Consider the following 20523-nt stretch of genomic DNA (forward strand, 5'->3'; position numbering starts at 1 on the left):
GTAATTATACATTGTTTATATTACTTATAATCATTAAAGTAATAATTATAGAGTGTTGTTGTTGTAATTTATTATTATTATTATTATTGTTATAATTATTGATCAATTATTATTATTTAAGTAAGTTTCCCCCAAGATGTTTTGATGCTTGGAGACAGTAAGGTGTGCTTGTGTGTCAGACCCACAGTGCCTACATGCTGTTCTATAAGAGAGTGGAGGTGGAGGAGGAGAATGGGAAGGACTTTAACTTTGACATTTCTCCTGATCTTCTGGAGGTACAGACTTCTATATATCCCTCTCAGTCTTCACTGCACTCGTCCGTCAGGCTGAGCTTTTACCTGACGCTTCGTCTCTGTCTCTCTTTCTCACAGTGGATCTGGCACGACAACATGCAGTTCCTCCAGGACAAGAACATCTTTGAACACACATACTTTGGGTGAGAGAGCTACTTCTCTTCTCGACCTATGCTCTCATTCTGGTTTCCTTTCCTTGTCTAATTTTTTCTTTTGCTCTCTCTCTCTCTGTAGTTTCATGTGGCAGCTGTGCAGCAGTATTCCCAGCACTTTACCGGATCCTAAATCTGTGTCGCTCATGACGGCCAAGGTGAGTCCATATGAACAGCTTTATCAGATGATGAAACATGAAAACCTCTGGAGTTATTGTCCAATAGAGAGGGTCAAATGTTTGGAGTAATTTTCCTCCCCTCTCCTCACAGCTCAGCACATCGTTTGTTCTGGAGACGTTCATCCACTCCAAAGAAAAGGTGAGATGGCGTTGTTCTGTTTTCCCCTCGTCTGTTGTAGCTTACAGGACAGAGCCGATGCTGTTTTCTGTGTTTGAAAGTTGTTTTTTGTTGTAAGTTCATCTTGTGCTCATTCCTCTCAGCCCACAATGCTGCAGTGGATCGAGCTCTTGACCAAACAGTTTAACAACAATCAAGCTGCCTGCGAGGTAACACACACATTTATACACATATACACACACAGATATACAAATGCACACATGCGCACAAATTCACGGTTTAAAGTACTCGTGGTTTTTTTTTTTTAATCATGGTTTTAGGTTCATGGTTTTGGTACGGTTTGTTATGTGCTATGTTCAAGAAAATTAGGGCAACTGTCAAATGCAAATAAGAACAAATCATCAAACTACAGGCAATAGCGCAAGTAAATATAATAGAGCAAAGATACTAATAAAATAAACTGTGCTTTTCAGGTAGGTCTAACATTAGGTTTCAGGCACAGAAATTGAATAAAGTAATCAAATATGAAATAACATTGCTGTATAAATTAAAGATTAATCCTTATTAAAGTTACAAAAGTTATTAATTTAAGAGCAGTTAATGATTTCCTTGTCTTTTGTTGTTAGAATTACATTAAAAACACAGACAGCGGCAATATTAGCCTGCTGCCACTTTAAGACATAATGCACAGATCCAAAATACTGACTCTGTTACACACGCATGTCTTTCTCGTCTGTGTAAGCTTTACACTGAAGGCATAACAGACTATGTCTGCTAGGATACTCCTCAAGAAGGGCATGCTGGCATAATTTGAATTATGTGAATTTGTCCGTTCAAGCGCTAGACTCGAAAGAGAACTCAATATTTATGGATGAGTGCACACACATACACACACACACACACACACACACACACACATCTCAGTGCGTGCGAGTTCTCATGTGCGTCTTCTGGCTTTTGAATGTTAAAAATTGGCAAGGCTTAACTGAGTTTAATTTAAACACAAATAACAATGTGAGCTGTTCAGGTTAGAGGCTGACATTTTTTCAGGAGTCCCGTGAGATGGGAAACAAAATCGCTATTAATCACGTGATTGGGACAGGAGAGAGAAATTCAGCGGGAGTGAGCGGGACCGGGAATCGTCATAACACTATGATACCAACTATACACAAATATGCTGTTTATATAAATTAACTATATGTTTTCATTTTGAACTCCATTGTAGTTGCATAATAACTCCCACACCACTGATATCTACACACACATTTAAATGACTTCCATTGATTTTAAATCACCCAAGCCCTACCCCTAAACCTACCCAAAAGCACTCATACAAAGCACTAGATTTGGCCAATTTATGTCTTTTTAACTAGTGAAAACCAGTCATAATGTCATAATATTTTACTTTTTAAGTGATGAAATGTGGCCCTCACAAGAATAGCCAAACCTGTACATGCAGAACATTCATCTTCTGGTTTCCCAGCATCATCTGCTGTGGAAAATCTCATGGTTTGAACCAACCAAATAGAGAGGATTGCTGTGTGAGTAATGTGTCATATCTGTGTGTGCAGTGGTTTTTGGATCAGATGGCAGATGATAACTGGTGGCCCATGCAGATTCTCATCAAGTGCCCCAATCAGATCGTCCGACAGGTGAGCGTTACCCAAGTCACTTTCTAGGAAAGTCTGTTCACTCGGCGGACATATTGGCCATAACACCTCTGGGCAGATGTTTTGGGCATCAAATTACTATCTATTTAAAGGAAGTGTATGTAAGATTGTGGCCAAAACTGGTACTGCAATCACTTTCAAATAACTGTAGAGCGGTGTATCCCACTCCCCCTGACTCGAGGTTGCCAGATTGGCTGCAGGATCAGCAGAACGTTTATAGATCAGCAGCTGAGGTAACCTGAGCAGATCTGGCAACCCGGATGCCCAAACACTACTGACTTCGTGATTGGTCGATAGGGGGAGGGCGGAGCTTTAGGCCAAAACACTACATGTCAACATCTGTTGAGGGCTGCAACAGCAACTTTATAATGACAATATCCTGGCCGGACTACTGTTGTCAGTGATATAAGTGTTTGAAATGAACATGATTTCTTAATGTCTAGTGACATATCAGGGCCATTTTATGATTAACTGAAATACATTTCTTACATACAGTTCCTTTAATCGAGGAAGTCCTGAGATCTCTCAAACTGTTTACCGTACTTGCATTTAAATATTTACATATTCAGCAACAATATCTGACATAAACTGTTCCATAAATATGGTTTTCATAGTAGTAAAATTAACAGAAAATACCCACACCCTACCCTTAAAAGAAATCATTTAGCATGTCCAAAGTAAAAAACACAGTTTTGATTGTTTTGTCTGACGTTTCAGATGTTCCAGAGGTTGTGTATCCATGTGATCCAGCGCCTCAGACCAGCCCACGCTCACCTGTACCTGCAGCCGGGCATGGAGGACGGGTGTGTCTCTCTCTCTCTCTCTTTCTCTCTCTCTCTTCTCTCTCTCTCTCTCTCTCTCTCTCTCTCTCTCTCTCTCTCTCTCTCTCTCTCTCTCTCTCTCTCTCTCTCTCTCTCTCTCTCCCTCTCTCCCTCTCTCCCTCTCTCCCTCCCTCTGGAGCCCGCTAACTAACCATCCTGTCCCCAAATGTGCTGTTATATTGTCTTGTGTGCAAGCAAGCAACTTTATTTATATAGCAAATTTTAAACAACAGCCATTGCCCCAAAGTGCTTTACAGAGATCAAATGAAAACATCAAAACATCATTTAATGTTGCATACACCTGTTTTTTTAAATACAACTTAAAAACTGCAACATAAAGTGTGCTGTTGTTTTGGTCTGCTACAGCTCAGATGACATGGATGGGCCGGTGGAGGACATCGGCAGCCGCTCCTGTGTGACGCGCTTCGTCAAAACACTGCTGTCAATCATGGAGCACGGAGTGAAGCCGCACAGCAAACACCTGACCGAATACTTCGCCTTCCTCTACGAGTTTGCCAAAATGGGAGAAGAGGAGGTAGCCATTCCTGTATTTATTTATTTAATTCTTTATATATATATATATATATATATATATATATATATATATATATATATATATATATATATATATTATAAATGTTTACTTATAAATGTTCGTAAATGTTTTCTTATTTCACTTATTTTATTTTTTAAATATTGCTTTATTTAGCTTATCTATTTTATTTATTTATTTTACTTAGCTATTTTATTTTTATGTAAATCTTTATTTCAAATATTTATATTTAATTATTTATTTTTCCTATAATTTTTTTTAACCTTTTATTCTATTTAATTTAATTTTATTCTATTTAATTTATTCATTTTACTTATTTGTTGTTAATGTTTTTTCACTTTTTTATTTATTTAGTTAATTAAGTAATTTTTCTTATTTAATTCTTTAATTTTTTTTGCTTGTTTTATTTATATATATATATATATATATATATATATATATATATATATATATATAATATTTAAATTTTTTTAAACTTATTTAACGTTATTCTTAATTAATTATATTATTTTTATTAATATTTTTTTACAAATTTACAAATAATATTGTATTTATTTATGTTAACTACATTAAATTGAACTATATTTTATTCTATTTCATTTATTTATTTTACTTTTTGTTGATGTTTTTCTTTTTCACTTAATACATTTTTAGTTAATTAATATTTTTTCTTATTTAATTAAATTAATTTTTTTGCTTTTTATATTTTAAATGTATAAATATTTATAATATTTACAATTTTTTTTACTTTTTAATTTTATTTTAATGTACATCATTTATTTTACTTTTTTTATTATTATTGTTTTCACTTGTCTTATAAAGTATTTTTATGTGTGTGTGTGTAATTTCTAACTTTTTCAATTTAATTTTATAAAAGTTTTAAAGCATTCTTTATTTTCTTCTCTTCATAATTCCTTTCTTCTTTTGTCCTCACAGAGTCAGTTCCTCTTGTCTTTACAAGCCATTTCTATTATGGTGCATTTCTACATGGGCACTAAGGGACCTGAAAATGTGAGTGCCGTTTCATCGGGGTAGTCCATCTCTGATCCAAAGATAATTCCCTGATCTCAGATAATAACGTCAATCTCTCCGTCTCAGCCTCAGGTGGAGGTGTTATCTGAGGAGGAGGAGGGAGAGGAGGATGAAGAGGAGGACATCCTCTCGCTGGCGGAGGAGAAGTACCGGCCGGCCGCTCTGGAGAAGATGATCGCTCTCATAGCTCTGCTGGTGGAGCAGTCCAGATCTGAGAGGTGTGCAAATACATCTCACATTTCACTCACAATGGGTCGTATTTCACCCCAAAATCTTTTGCAGAAAATTAAGCCTGTATTGGAGCTGTTAAAAGTGTCGTTTCTGTACCATTAGCGTCACTAAACAGAGTGGCAAAACATTGCATCAGTCGTTTTACTGTAATACTTTATCATCGAGCCTTTAGCCCTATTCGCACGGGATTAGTATTATCTTGAGACCTCTGGTGATTTGTAATAATTGCAGAGAATATCTGTGATCTTAATCCCATGCGAATCGGCCATGTCTGTAATTTGTAAAGTAAAAATTCCCCCGCAAATGACCTACCGTATTTCGCTGAACACCGAGGTCCTGTGCTAATATTAGTCCCGTGCGAATGAGCCACGCAAAACTCAGACATGGGGGAGTCATTTCTAAATCACAGAGGTCCCTAGATCATACTAATCCCGTGCGAATAGGGCTTTTGTCTAATATCTAATAATTTGTCTGCAGACACTTGACTCTGTCTCAGAGTGACATGGCCGCACTGACCGGAGGAAAAGGGTTCCCCTTCCTCTTCCAGCACATCAGAGACAGCATCAACATCAGACAGACCTGCAACCTCATATTCAGCCTCTGCAGATACAACAACCGCCTGGCAGAACATGTAAGACGACCCGTTGAGGGCGTATCATAGCCTTCTGGTGTTTCTATATGAAGATAATCATAACAGCTACATGTTTGTAACACTAACCCTGCTCATAATCAATGTTATGCACCTTTAAAACAGGACCCATAGAGCCCCTGGATGTCCTCAGAGAGAGGTTTCATCCGGTAAAACACTGCTGTTCAAAAGTTTGGAGTAATGTTTTTGAAAGAAGTCTCTTCTGTTTATCTAGACCGCATTTATTTAATCAAAAATACAGTGAAATTGTGAAATATTGCAATTTAAAATAACTTTTCTATTATAATATATGTTAAAAATGTATTTCCTTTGATGTCAAAGCTGTATTTTCAGCATCATCATTCCAGTCTTCAGTGTCATGATCCTTTAGAAATCACATTTCTGATTATTATCAATGTTGAAAACAGTTGGGCTGCCTAATATTTTTGTGGAAACCCTGATGGATTTTTTCAGGATTCTTTGATGAACAGAAAGTTCCTAAGAACACTTTTTATGTGAAATATAATCTTTTGTAACATAAATGTCTTTACTTTCACTTTTGACCTTTTTAATGCATCTTTACTGAATTGAAAGTATTAATATCTTTCCAAAAGAAAGAAATGAATGACCCCAAACTTTTGGACAGTAGTGTATCTTAGTTCTTGGGAGAGTTTTTGTCCTCCGAGTATAGCCAAGCATGCACACATATATCAAACTGTAACATGTCTTCTCATGGTTTGTGTTCTTCTGCTGGTGTAGATTGTGTCGATGCTGTTCACCTCCATCGCTAAGCTCACTCCAGAGGTAAAAACCAATCTTACAACCATAATGGTTTCATTATTATTTAATAGCTACACACACTAACTAACGTTGTGTGCATGTCTCGTGTCTGACAGGCAGCCAATCCGTTCTTCAAGCTGCTGACGATGCTGATGGAGTTTGCTGCTGGTCCCCCGGGAATGCCCTCGTTTGCGTCCTACATCCTGCAGAGGATCTGGGAGGTAAATCAGCCCACACAGTCCCATCATTTCTATACCTTCTCACTAGGGATGAAACGATTCACTCAACTCACAATGCGATTCACGATACTAATTTCACGATACGATTTTCTCAAAAAAATTTTTTTACAAAATGAGATTTAAGACATATTATAAAATAAGTGTCCTTTTATTTCGCAGACATAATTCTGCATATTTCTTTGTAAAATTCAAATATATTTTCTGTGTCAAATAATAACTCGGTTGCAATTTTAAAACACAACCTCAAAAAGTCCCTTCAAGGAGATCTACCGATGGGGTTTTTTTGGGAGGAGGTTGTTGCAGCTTCTTCACCCTCATCCTGCACCGAGGAACAGCCACACAAAAAAACTACGACAAGTTAGAGTACAAAAGGGACAGGGGTTTCATATTGTTAAAAAGGCAAGATTTTATTTATAATTTATGTCATTAATATATGCCTGATTTTGTATAGTGATTGTTTTTAAGATAAAAATTGTTAAACTATTGTAAACAATGTATTGAAGTGATACTGCTGATGAATATAGCCATTGCTGCTGATATGGCATTAAATCATACATAAATAAAACATTTGTGTCATTACACTTGCAAGAGTAAAAAACAAACAACACATTTAGATAAATACGCCATAATCAGCAAATTATTGGAGAGAAAAAAAATCAATGTTCACTTTTAGAGAAAGAGAAAGTAAACTAAATCCAACACCTGGTTCTGCAACAGCACAGAGTTCTCCTTCAGTCTTTGGTTTTTACATCTCAGACGTGTATTGAGAGCTGCTAGATGACACTCGCGGCAAATTACATTTGCTGCCGCTAGGGTGCGTCTAGATTTCTAGGCTAGTTTAAAAAGTGAATCGCGATTCATTTAATATTTCAATTTCGACTTGAGTCGTCACACATTAGTATCGCTTTTCAACCAGCTGCGAATGAATCGTTACATCCCTACTTCTCACTTCTCCACTGAAACGGTGCTCTATATGAGCCTTGAGACTTGTGTCAGAGATGAGTTATGGGTGTTTGCATCTGAGCGTCTAATCCCTGTTTGTCTGCGTCAGGTGATCGAGTATAACCCGTCTCAGTGTTTGGACTGGTTGGCGGTCCAGACTCCTCGTAATAAGCTGGCTCACAGCTGGGTCCTGCAGAACATGGAGAACTGGGTGGAGAGGTTTCTGCTGGCACACAACTACCCTCGTGTCCGAACGTGTAAGAACACACACAGTCTACAAAACCATACACACACACATATATATATGCTATCGGTCAAAAGTTTGGAATAATTATGATTTTTTTTATGTTTATGAAAGTCTCTTCAGCACACCAACAACAGTAATATTGTGAAATAGTATTATAATTGAAAATGAATCAGAGTTTTCAGCATAATTTCTACAGTCGAATATAAAGCAGCTCAGCTGTTTTCAACATTGATAATAATCATAAATGTTTCTTGAGCATCTAATCATCATATCAGAATGATTTCTGAAGGATCATGTGACACTGAAGACTGGAGTAAAGATGCTGAAAATACAGCTTTGATCACAGGAAACATTAGATTTGAACATGCATTCAAACAGAAAACAGTTCATTTAAATTGTAATATTTCACAATATTGCTGTTTTTACTATATTTTTAATTAAATAAATGCAGCCTTGGTGAGCAGAAGAGACTTCATTCAAAAACATTTAAAAAAATCGTGAATACATTTCTGAATAAAAACTGTACACTCACACTTAAAAATGTCTGAATGTGCTGGTGTGCAAGTACATATGTAAAGGTAGTCTCATCTTTATTTTTCCTGGTCAGATTTGACATTTATTTTGTGATTTATTAAATACGTTTTTCTCTCAGCTGCGGCGTATCTGCTGGTGTCTCTCATCCCGAGCAACTCCTTCCGTCAGATGTTTCGCTCCACGCGCTCCCTTCACATCCCCACGCGGGACCTCCCGCTTAGTCCTGACACCACCGTGGTTCTGCACCAGGTTTATAACCTGCTGCTGGGCCTGCTGGGCCGGGCCAAACTCTACGTGGACGTGCCCGTGCACGGGACCACCAAACTGGTGCAGTACTTCAGCTTCATGACCTACTGCCTCATCTCCAAAACCGAGAAGCTCATGTTCTCCAGCTACTTCATGGACCTCTGGAACCTCTTCCAGGTACTTCACATGCAGATGAAGGCATTGTTTAGGTGCTCATATGATGAAATGGAAGTTACGATAGTCTTTTCTTCCCTATTGTGATGTATATCTGAGTGAAATTGCTTCTTGAACAAGAAGAAATGTAGGGTGGGGCTTGATTTTGTCAAGAATTGATTGGCTGGTTGTGGTTTGCTATTGGTGGATCTCATGTGAGTGACAGGTTACCCCACCCTCACGCCAGTCAACATCATCAGAGAAGAGATGAGCTGCGAGAGGGAGGGGAACTTATTTTTAATAAAGATTATAAGGGCCATTTAAAGAAAAGATAAATAATGATGTGGATATTTACTTTAAATAACAGCCTGTACGATTTGACAGTCACGCTAAGCCATATCATGATATTGATTTTATTTCAATATGTTGTGCAACCATGCCCTTCTCTCTCTCTCTCTCTCTCTCTCTCTCTCTCTCTCTCTCTCTCTCTCTCTCTCTCTCTCTCTCTCTCTCTCTCTCTCTCTCTCTCTCTCTCTCTCTCTCTCTCTCTCTCTCTCTCTCTCTCTCTCTCTCCTCTCTCTCTCTCATCTCTCTCTCTCTCTCTCCTCTCTCTCTCTCTCTCTCTCTCTCTCTCTCTCAGCCCAAGTTATCAGAGCCGGCCATCGCCACTAATCATAATAAGCAGGCTCTTCTGTCCTTCTGGTATAACGTCTGCGTGGACTGCAGTGAGAACGTGCGCCTCATCGTCCAAAACCCTGTCGTGACTAAAAACATCGCCTTCAACTACATCCTGGCCGATCACGACGATCAGGAGGTGGTGCTGTTCAACCGCGGGATGCTGCCGGCGTATTACGCCATCCTGCGCATGTGCTGCGAGCAATCGCCCGCCTTCACCCGCCAGCTGGCCTCACACCAGAACATACAGTGGGCTTTCAAAAACCTCACGCCCCACGCCAGCCAGTACCCGGGGGTGAGTACAGCCACTCCCAAAGATGGCGTTTGGAGTCGTTAACGCTTTTTCTATGTGAATATGCTGTCAAATGTAATTTATTCCTGTGGTCAAAGCTGAAATCAGTGTCACATGATCCTTCAAAAATCATTTATGATTATTAATATCAATGTTAAAAAACAGTTGTGCTGCTTCCATAATTTTGTAAATATCATTTTAATATGATTCTTTAAAAGCCTTTATTTGAAATATATAAAAGCTTTTGGGACCCACATTATAAATTCATCCTCGCTAATTATTGTATTTTATACATTTATTGATTTTATATTTCATTTTGTTGTTTAATTAATGGTATTGCTAGACAATAATGAAATCAAACAAAGCGGTGTTTAAACTGTAGATTTGTCCCAAAGTTTAATAACAGGGTTGCAAACATTGTAGTCTCCATAAAGTAAACTGTAGAATAGAATAAAACAAAGATGTGCTTATAAAAAACGCAGCGTTTATTATAAGCACAGCTTTATTTTAGTTTGTAAAATACCTCCTGAAATGTAACCTCCTTAGTTTGACCTCCTGAAATGTACAAACAACATTTTCTGACAGCTAAGAATTGCACTGGACTTTTTTCATGAAGAGTGTCTGTGTTTCTGTCTGAAGGAATATGATGTTAATTCAGTTCTGTCAAATAACTCCATGTTTGTTGTTCCTCTGCAGGCGGTGGAGGAGTTGTTTAACCTGATGCAGTTGTTTGTGGCTCAGAGGCCTGATATGAGAGAGGAAGAGCTGGAGGACGTGAAGCAGTTCAAGAAGACCACCATCAGCTGTTACCTGCGCTGTCTGGACGGACGCTCCTGCTGGACCACTCTCATCAGGTACACACACACACACACACTCTTTAAAGCAGGGGTCCCCAGACTCGGTCCTGAAGGGCCACTGTCCTGCAGAGTTTAGCTCCAACCCCAATCAAACACACCTGAGCCAGCTCATCAATGTCTTATTAGGTCCTATAAAGGCATTGATGAGCTGGTTCAGGTGTGTTTGATTGGGGTTGGAGCTAAACTTTGCAGGACTGTGGCCTTCCAGGACCGAGTTTGGGGACCCCTGCTTAAAAGTCTTGCTGAATATTTTGCAAGACGGAGACATTTCCGTTCATACTAAGACTCTGTGTGTCTCTCAGTGCCTTCCGTATCCTGCTGGAGAACGATGAGGACAGGCTGCTGGTGGTTTTCAACAGAGGACTCATCCTGATGACTGAGGTATTCACCTTCTCTTTTCATTCATCTGCGTATTTTAATGGACTGTCGTGTGCAACTAAATATTTCTGTGTCTGCAGTCCTTTAATACCCTGCACATGATGTACCATGAGGCCACCGCGTGTCATGTGACCGGTGATCTAGTGGAGCTGCTGTCAATCTTCCTGTCTGTTTTAAAGGCAACGCGACCCTACTTACAACGTAAAGGTAGTACATTGCCCACAATTAATGCACCTTAAATAAACAACTCCAAAGTACTCTGTTAGTCGAAATGCATTGTTACGTGCAGTACAGAAGCACTCAATTACCCATAATGCACCTTACTCAATACAAAAGTGCTTATTTACACGTAGACGTGCAGTACAAATGTACTCATTACCCATAATGCACCTGAACGCTATTGAATGCTAAAGTAGCCCATTACCCGTAATGCACCTTAACGTGCAATGCAGTAATATTCTATTACCCATAATGCACCTAAACGTGCAAGGCAAAATTACTGGCGGCATAATGCACTTTGTCGTGCAATGCAACATACTTCATTACCCATAATGCACCTTTTGCTGTACAAAAGTGCTAATTTACTAAAACACCTAAACATGCATTTAGAAAAGTATTCCTTTACCCATAATTGATCTTATGCAATACAAAAAAGTACTCTTATTACCCATAAAACACCTCACTGTGCAGTAAAAATGTACCTTACCATGCAATGCATAAGTTTGGGTTGCCCATAACACTCTTGTACATGATGTCAGTAACTGATGGTTTGTGTGTGTGTGTATGTGTGTGTGTAGATGTGAAGCAGGCTTTGATCCAGTGGCAGGAGAGGATTGATTTTGCTCATAAGCTGCTGACGCTGCTGAACTCTTACAGCCCCCCAGAGCTGCGTAACGCCTGTCTGGGTGAGTCGCCACATCCACAACATAAAAGCCCCGCTTTAGAAATAAACCTCATGTAGCAGATGAGTGTGAGATCTGAGCATGTCTTCGTCCTCAGATGTGCTGAAGGAGCTGGTGCTCTTGAGCCCTCATGACTTCCTGCACACGCTCGTGCCCTTCCTGCAGCACAACCACTGCACCTACCACCACAGCAACATCCCCAGTGAGTCCCGCCAAAAGCTCATCAACACCTTCATATGGGTTTGTCTGCTAACGAGAACGCAGACATCGCTGCAAAGGAGGCTCGCAGCTTGAATGTGTCAGAATGTCAAATTTCACCTTTTGACTGTTAACAGGCAGAGGTGGACAGTCACTATGTTAATTTACTTGAGTACTGTACTTAAGTACACTTTCTGAGTATCTGTCATATTTTTCTGGAAACTTATGACTTTAACTTCACTACATTTGAAAGACAAATATCGTATTTTTTCCTCCACTACATTTCTATCAAGGTCCTCGAAGTCAAAAGTCGTTTCTGTCGCAGCTCTGAAAGTCAGTGGATGATTTTTTTCTTCTTTAAAAGGTGTTTGGGTTTTTGCAGGAAGCCCTTCAGGAATCACTCTTGTAGCGTCTCGTGAAGTTCAATGATTTCCCAGCGATTTTTGAACACTGATTTATAGTTTATAGCAAAATAGAAGAAGACTGATGTCAAAATGTTCATTTTATCGAGTATTCACATAAACAAAGTTGATTATGTCTTCAGTGAACATAAGCAGTTATCAGATGAGTATCAGTGTATTGGATCCGTGCATTCGGTCTTAAAGTGACAGCAGCTTTGTAACTTATACAAGTATTTAAATGAGTTTGAGCTAGTCGTATGATAGCATGTCGGATGGAGCGTCACTGACTGCCTTAAACCATCATGATGGCATAATGTGCATTTATACAACGATATATGCGTTGACATAAAAAAGGACATTTACTTTGATACTTAAGTTCTTTTGAAAACAAATACTTCTGTACTTTTACATCTTTTTTAACAACTTTCACTTGTAACAGAGTAATATTTGACCTGAAGTACTTTTACTCAAGTAATGACCTTGTGTACTTAGTCCACCTCTGCTGTTAACTTTGTTAACTGCAAATCCACGTTTGCTACTGGAGTTCAGTTGTTTCTGTGAACTGCAGTGATCCATTTGCTTCTCTTTTCTGTAGCCTTCGGTAGTTCATAAAAATATACCTCAGATTTACAGTGGTGGCCAAAATGATTGAACACCTGACAGATCTGAAAAATGACCTTTTTTTCCTCCAAAACATGATTTCATTTCTGAATGTTCTTGAAACATGCAGATGGTTTCTCTGACCATCAAATATCAGATAAAGTGAGTCGTACTGGTCCGGATTTGAGGGGGTCAGTCCATCATTTTCAATGTTCCTGCAGATTTCTTTCATTCTGGCAATAGTTAGAATAATGTTACGGGTCATTGTCCTAGTCTTGGAAAATAAATCCAGGCCCAGTATGACGACTTGCAGATGCCAAGTGTTCTAACATTTAGCCACCACTTCAGGGCTCGACATTAACACCCGCCAACCCGCCAAATGCGGGTAGATTTCAGCTGTGGCGGGTATGGCAGCCACTCCCACTAGCCACTTTGGCGGGTTGAATATAATTTACAGCTAAATGAAATGCCAAGACCGTCGTATCACAAAATTGGCTACCATTCAACTACAATTCTTTATATTTAGTGAAGGCAAGATAGGCGGAATTGCGCTGAATGACACACAACAAAAGCGCTCTCTCGCGTGCGTGCTCTCTCTCTCTACCTCGTTCGCACTCTGTCGGACGCGTGATCAGTTCTCCTTGCTCCTGAATACTCAAATACACGCGCACACTGATGTCAAAATGTCCATCACATGAACACTGTCGGTTAGGGCTTAAGTGTACGTAAACAGGTGGGTAATAACTGGATATGTGTCACAAATATTACATCCATGCATTCAGCAGCCCAATTAAATACCTGTCTGTCATTAATCTCAATCAAACAACTAGGCCTACAAATGTTAACTAAATGTATAGGCCTACATATTAAATAAATATGTATTAGTATCTGAAATTTTATTTTAATTAACTATTGTTTTTGTAATATGCTTAGGGTATTTTTTTATTATATATATATATATATATATATAGCCTAACTAAAATAACTCATAGCCTATCATATTACATTTCTCATATTAGCCTATTATACCGTATTCTATTATAATCTATTATATTGCCCACCCCTTGCCCACCTGCACATCCCAGCTGATATACAATGTAGTCTTGATTTGGGGGGGTCACTCTGCATTTGAAAGTTTGAAAGGGTTTTAAAATCTTCTAAATCAAGTAAAATGTTTCAAAATCAAGTAATTTAAGCATGCCAAAGTCAACTTTAAACATATAGAATGTAATTTCCAAACAGGAAAATTGTGGCCAGTGAAAATGCTGAGTGGCTAGTAACTTTGGAAAACCACTAGCCACGGTGGCTGGTGTGCAAAAAAGTTAATGTCAAGCCCTGCACCACTTTATTTAGACAGTCAATCTCAAAGCTCTTTCCCATTTTAGATGTTTTGTGTGTGTTTCGCGGCATTCACGCTAAAAACCAAAGTTGCCACTCAGTCTGACTGTCACTCAGAAGGAGCGCAGCCACTACGGCTGATTAATCTTACAATTTAAATTAATCTGAAATTTCTTATATACCACAGCTTTAAGAAGCTGCCCCCGCCCCCAAACCTACCCATCTCTCTCTCTCACACACACACACCCCTAAACCTACCCATCACAGGAAACATTCTGCATTTTTACTTTCTCAAAAAAACTCATCCTGTATGATTTATAAGCATTTTATGTAAAGGGCTCTTTTCAAGGTACTCAAACACACTTTAAATGAGACATTTTTGTTAATTGTATGACTTCAGCCTTATTGCTGAGATGGCTTTAAAAAACTATTAATAAATGATTAAAAACCATGGTGTGTAACAGTTTGTGTGTGTTTTCTAGTGTCGTTTGGGCCGTATCTGCCCTGTAGAGAGAATATCAAGCTGATGGGCGGAAAGAACAACATTCGTCCTCCCAGACCGGAGCTCAACATGTGCCTGCTGCCCTCAATGGTGGAGACCAGTAAGGTGTGTATGAGACCCACGAGTGGATCGCTTCACACGCTGAGCTCTAGTTGTTTATAGAGTGTGTTTGTGTGTTTCCTGTAGGGTAAAGATGAGGTGTATGACCGGATGTTGTTGGACTACTTCCTGTCGTATCATCAGTTCATTCACCTGCTCTGTCGAGTCGCCATCAACTGTGAGAAGTTCACAGAGACTCTGGTGAAACTGAGTAAGAACGCTTCTCTCAGCTCACTCTTTTGTGTGTGTGTGTGTGTGTGTGCGTGTGTGTGCGTGTGTGTGCGTGTGTGTGTGCGTGTGCGCGCGCGCGTGTGCTGATGGTGTTTAATCACATGTGTGCAGGTGTGTTGATCGCATATGAAGGACTTCCTCTACATCTGGCTCTCTTTCCCAAACTCTGGACAGAACTTGCTCAATCTCAGGTAAAACCTTCTCATCTCTCTCTCTCTCTCTCTCTCTCACAGACAGACAGATAGACAAACAAACACACGTTTGTTTTTGTGAAATGTGGGGACATGTCATGGGTTTAATGGTTTTTATACCGTACAAACCGTATTTTCTATTCCCCTTACACTGCCTCTGCCCCCGCCCCCAAACCTACCCATCTCTCTCTCTCTCACACACACACCCCTAAACCTACCCATCACAGGAAACATTCTGCATTTTTACTTTCTCAAAAAAACTCATCCTCAAAAAGAGCCCTTTTATGTATAGGGCTCTTTTCAAGGTACTCAAACACACTTTAAATGAGACACACAACATTAATCGCACACTGACAGCATTCTTAGAAAAGTTTTAAATATTAAACATTTTAGTTTTTATTCCTATGCATCTATATATCATCTCAGCTAGATGCCTTTGTGAGGACACTAGAGACATAACTAGAACAAAGCAGCCTCATCCCGTCAGAAGTGTGTGTTTCCTGAAGTCTCTCTCTCTCTCTCTCTCTGTCAGTGTACGATGGCTCAGTCGTGTGTGAAGCTGCTGTGTGAGGATCCGGCCTTTGGAGAATACATGAAATGCATCCTGATGGACGAGAGAAACTTCCTCAACAACAACATCGCCTACTCATTCCTCACCTGCTTCTTGCATAAAGTAAATGCACACACACGTTATGGGTCGCCTTATCCTCTCCTGATTCAGATCCACCAGTTCTGTGCTCAAAAATATCCAAATGATTTGGTCCAGAAACTGCTAGTTTCATGTCTCTCATATCAAACTGAAATAAATGCTGTAGATTATCACTGCACATTATCACGTAAAGAAAAGATACACTATGGCTTGGTTTAACAGAGAGAACTAACATGGACTAACAATGAACAGTTGCATTTTATATTAACGAACATTAACAAAGATTAATAAATGCTGTGACAGATGTATTGCTCGTTGTTCGTTCATGTTAGGTTAGACCGTATTGTATCATCTTTTATTTGTGCGTTTCCTAATGTGTGTGAGTCCAGATCAGGGTTAGCACTGTAAAGCTTCATAACCCTGGGTTAAGAACAGGCTATGGCCCTGTTATAATTACAAGGGTGACATCTTTAACCCAAAGTTACGCATTATTTTCTAAACCCCAAAAGTCGTTCCTTTGCTCTCTGACGCTGAGCCTGTCCTGCTGCAGTTTGAAACTTGATTTGTGTGTGTGTGTGTGTTTAGGTACAGGTGCAGGTGTTATCAGGCCAGAGCTGCTCGAATCTCGTCAATGTGTTGGTGACCAACCTCCTGAACGAGTACCACAGCCTGCAGCCTGAGCTGACCAATCAGAGAGCAGAGATGAGCAAGACCAGCAGCCTCCTGAACGCAGTCAGTACAGCTCCCTCCTCACATCTCATACTGTGCTCCGTGGCTCTTTACTCATCCCTGTGTGTGTGTGTGTTGAAGGATCTGCGTGCGCTGGTGCTGGTGCTGTCGGTTTACGCCCCTCAGCAGCTGGATCCGGCTCTGGGACCGGCTCTACAGGAGCTGCTGTCCAAATGCAGGCTGTGTCTGCAGCACCGCGCCACATTAGAGATGGAGGCCAAGGAACGCAAAGCCAAAGGTCTCAACATGCACAAACACATTTCAATTTATAAATAATGTTATAATTATATTTTAAGTTAAATAATTCAAAGCCACACCTGACACTGATTTGTTTTTGTTTTTTACAATTTTAATAAAACTTGCACAAAAATGCATTGATAATAGTTTCCTCTTGTACTACATTGAACACTGATTTATAGTTTATAGCAAAATGGAAGAAGACGGATGTCAAAATGTTCATTTTATCGAGTATTCACATAAACAACGTTGATTATGTCTTCAGTGAACATAAACAGTTATCAGATGAGTATCAGTGTATTGGATCCGTGCATTCGGCCTTAAAGTGACAGCAGCTTTGTAACTTTTATACACGTATTTAAATGAGTTTAAGTTAGTCGTATGATAGCATGTCGGATGGAGCGTCACTGACTGGCTTAAACCATCATGATGGCATAGTGTGCATTTATACAACGATAATAATATAATGCGTTAACATAAAAATGGAGTTTACTTTTAATACTTGAAAACAAATACTTCTGTACTTTTACTAAAGTAAAAAACAGTTTTTACAACTTTCACTTGTAGTACTTTTACTTAAGTAATGGAGTTGTGTACTTTGTCCCCCTCTGAGGACAGGTTTGAAAACCACTGTTTAGAATGATAAAAAGGCATGATCTTTAAACGGGTCCAGTTGATGACTTTATTTTATTTCTCAGTGGAAGAGGAGGGCGTGACTCCAGTGAAGCGGCGGAGGGTGAGCAGCAGTGCGGAGGATCGTCCAGCAGATGGCGGCGCCGTTGTTTGTCCTCCCTCTACCTCCTCCTCCTCATTGGCTCCCTGTACTGAGCAAAAGGCGGAGCCTGGGGAAGCGTTAACGCCCACTAGCACTTCGGACACTGAAACCCGAGACTCCTCCCTCATCGACCCGGGAACGGAAAACGACCCGCCCTCTCCCGACAGCGCATCCCTCGAGGAAAAGAAAATGGACGCTTCATCTTCGTCGTCATCATCCTCTTCATCTTCATCCTCCTCACTTCCAGAAGCATTCGGCCGAGCGGACGAACCCCCACCGCAGACAGCAGGAAGAGAGGAGGAGGATGAGGAAGATGGAAGGAAGGAACCGCAGGAGCAGGAGGCGGAGCCAGAAAGAGAGGAAGTGCCCTCCACTTCCTCCGCCTCCGCTGACTCTGTGCTTTTACTGTCCAGCCTGCCGGATGCTGCCGAGGGGCGGAGCTGCTCGCTCCAGGAGGCGGAGTCAGGCGGCTGTGGCCACGCCCCCGCGCAGGATGCTCTGGAGATGCTGTCCCGCACAGTCGAGGCCACTATCGCGGTGGTTGCCAAACTGTCGAACGGAAAAGGAGGGACACGCCCCTCGGCATTGTGACGTTACTTTCACGTCCCTCCTTTTTCGCATTTCAACATTTTCGTTCGCCACGCTGTTCAGTTTTTAAGAGTAATTGAAGTCTGATTCGTCAAGTTTTTTTCTTTTCCCGCCCTCTGGCTCTTCATCAGCTGAGCTCCGCATTAACTGAACAGAACGGAAAACAGAACGATATCAGCTGGAGCGTATTTTCGTCAAAGGGCATTGTTTCTCCTTTTCTTTTTTAAGCCGTACTTTTGTTGGTTTATTTGTTTTGAAGTGGTTTGTTTTCGAGCCTGCAGTGAAACAGGGAAAAGGTTTACAACGTTTTAGTCCCATCAGTGCATAATTTAATTTGCGTTTTTATTCACGTGTATTATTATAATTACGATTGTCTTCTGTGCCAGTTTTGTACTTACAGACGTGAGGCTGAAAGGGCCTTGCTGTGGGTTTTTTTTTCTCTGTGGTGGATATCAAAAACTATGTTTACTTTGTATATTGAAAAGAGAGAACGAACCACAAGAACCTTGATTCTGTAAAGAATCTTCTAGATGTTGCCTGGCTTTGTAAATGAGATGGTTAAAATATATATATATATATATATATATATATATATATATATATATATATATATATATATATATATATATATATTTCTGTAAGGTTTATGTATACAGTATATATCCATTCAAGCGCAGTATACTGTATATATAAATCTACTGTGTATATATATATATATATATATATATATATATATACCTACGTTGTGTATATAGAAACTTACGGTGCTCTTTTCAGGCTCAGATCATTTGTGGCCGGATTATTGCACATTTGATGGAACAGTTGGAGCTCTATTTTATTTACCGAAATACATTCCATAATCTATTGGATGTCATTCTTGCGTTCTCTGTATTTGATTTCTCTCTCAGTCTTTGTTTTCATTTATTTTAATATAGGATATAACTTAATAAAATTTTAATATGATTTAATTATGAACCGAGTCCAAAAAGCAGGCTGTGGGATGATTTTTTTCTTTCTGTTGTGAGTGTAAGTAAAATGGCTGTGTTGGCAATATAATAGTAGTGTACTATATAGTGTACACTGCATTCTTCCAATTATTTTTTTGTATTACCATGTAACCGTATAAACATTTCAAATAATAGTATGTTGCATTCAGGGGGGAAAAATGCTTGTGTTTGTCATTCAGAACAAATAACAGTTTATATAGGACACATTTTGTTATTTAGTATGCCTCATTAAATTATATTGTGCACTGCATACTGCAAAAATAGTGTGCTCTAGTGAACACAGGCCAAGGCTGGATTTCCCGAAACCTTCTTAACACCACGTCATTCTTAAAGAGATAGTTCACTTTAAGATGAATATTCTGTCATCCTTTACTCATCCTCAAGTTGTTTCTAACCTGTATGAGTTTCTTTCTTCAGCTGAACACAAGGGAAGATATTTTGAAGAATGTCAGTAACCAATCAGATAACTGGAGCCATTGACTTACATAGTATTTTTTTTCCTACTATGTAAGTCAATGGCTCCAGTTATCTGATTGGTTACTGACATTCTTCAAAATATCTTCCCTTGTGTTCAGCTGAAGAAAGAAATTCATACAGGTTAGAAACAACTTGAGGATGAGTAAAGGATGACAGAATATTCATCTTAAAGTCAACTATCCGTTTAAGTTCTTATACCTTCAGGTGTACTTTAACGTTCATATGTGTTTCCTGAAACGATCGTAGTTAAGAATACTTCTGTAAGATTGGTCTGGGCCACCTAGCCTGGATGCCAGTCGAACTTAGCCCCGCCCACAACATTTTTAGGTCGGTCTGGACTCGATCCATAGAGGAGTAATTATCCCCGAACAGAAACTGTTCGGACCAATGAAATCATCAGGGCGGGTTTTAGACGATGATGGACAGATGATCAACAGTAACGTAATCATCACGTCATCAAAGGGGCTTGGATTATATTTGTCCAAATCCTAAATGGAGAGCTTGTTCGTATCTGCAGTCACCTTCACTATTTCTCTCAGAAATGATGATCATGTGGGGTAAGTACTCTGTATCATTAAA

The 20523-nt window shown here is 39.5% G+C and overlaps 1 protein-coding gene across 1 annotated transcript in view; it reads left to right on the forward strand.

Moving 5' to 3' along the window:
* usp34 (ubiquitin specific peptidase 34) overlaps window positions 1-19031 on the forward strand; it is a 78577-nt gene extending 59546 nt beyond the window's left edge. The window contains exons 50-77 of the mRNA XM_067440823.1: window positions 180-275; window positions 372-436; window positions 528-603; window positions 716-763; window positions 886-951; window positions 2314-2394; window positions 3130-3215; window positions 3600-3768; window positions 4723-4797; window positions 4885-5036; window positions 5527-5680; window positions 6437-6481; window positions 6574-6678; window positions 7748-7895; window positions 8538-8842; window positions 9459-9788; window positions 10482-10639; window positions 10945-11023; window positions 11101-11227; window positions 11818-11925; window positions 12020-12124; window positions 14942-15066; window positions 15148-15271; window positions 15403-15482; window positions 16015-16155; window positions 16717-16863; window positions 16942-17098; window positions 17796-19031. Coding sequence (XP_067296924.1) covers window positions 180-275; window positions 372-436; window positions 528-603; window positions 716-763; window positions 886-951; window positions 2314-2394; window positions 3130-3215; window positions 3600-3768; window positions 4723-4797; window positions 4885-5036; window positions 5527-5680; window positions 6437-6481; window positions 6574-6678; window positions 7748-7895; window positions 8538-8842; window positions 9459-9788; window positions 10482-10639; window positions 10945-11023; window positions 11101-11227; window positions 11818-11925; window positions 12020-12124; window positions 14942-15066; window positions 15148-15271; window positions 15403-15482; window positions 16015-16155; window positions 16717-16863; window positions 16942-17098; window positions 17796-18463 — 4020 coding nt within the window. The 3' untranslated portion in view covers window positions 18464-19031. The remainder of the gene's footprint in view (window positions 1-179; window positions 276-371; window positions 437-527; window positions 604-715; window positions 764-885; window positions 952-2313; window positions 2395-3129; window positions 3216-3599; window positions 3769-4722; window positions 4798-4884; window positions 5037-5526; window positions 5681-6436; window positions 6482-6573; window positions 6679-7747; window positions 7896-8537; window positions 8843-9458; window positions 9789-10481; window positions 10640-10944; window positions 11024-11100; window positions 11228-11817; window positions 11926-12019; window positions 12125-14941; window positions 15067-15147; window positions 15272-15402; window positions 15483-16014; window positions 16156-16716; window positions 16864-16941; window positions 17099-17795) is intronic.
* Window positions 19032-20523: the final 1492 nt, after the last annotated feature.

Source organism: Pseudorasbora parva, chromosome 4 (assembly GCF_024679245.1).
Source record: "Pseudorasbora parva isolate DD20220531a chromosome 4, ASM2467924v1, whole genome shotgun sequence".
Taxonomy (NCBI): Eukaryota; Metazoa; Chordata; class Actinopteri; order Cypriniformes; family Gobionidae; genus Pseudorasbora; species Pseudorasbora parva.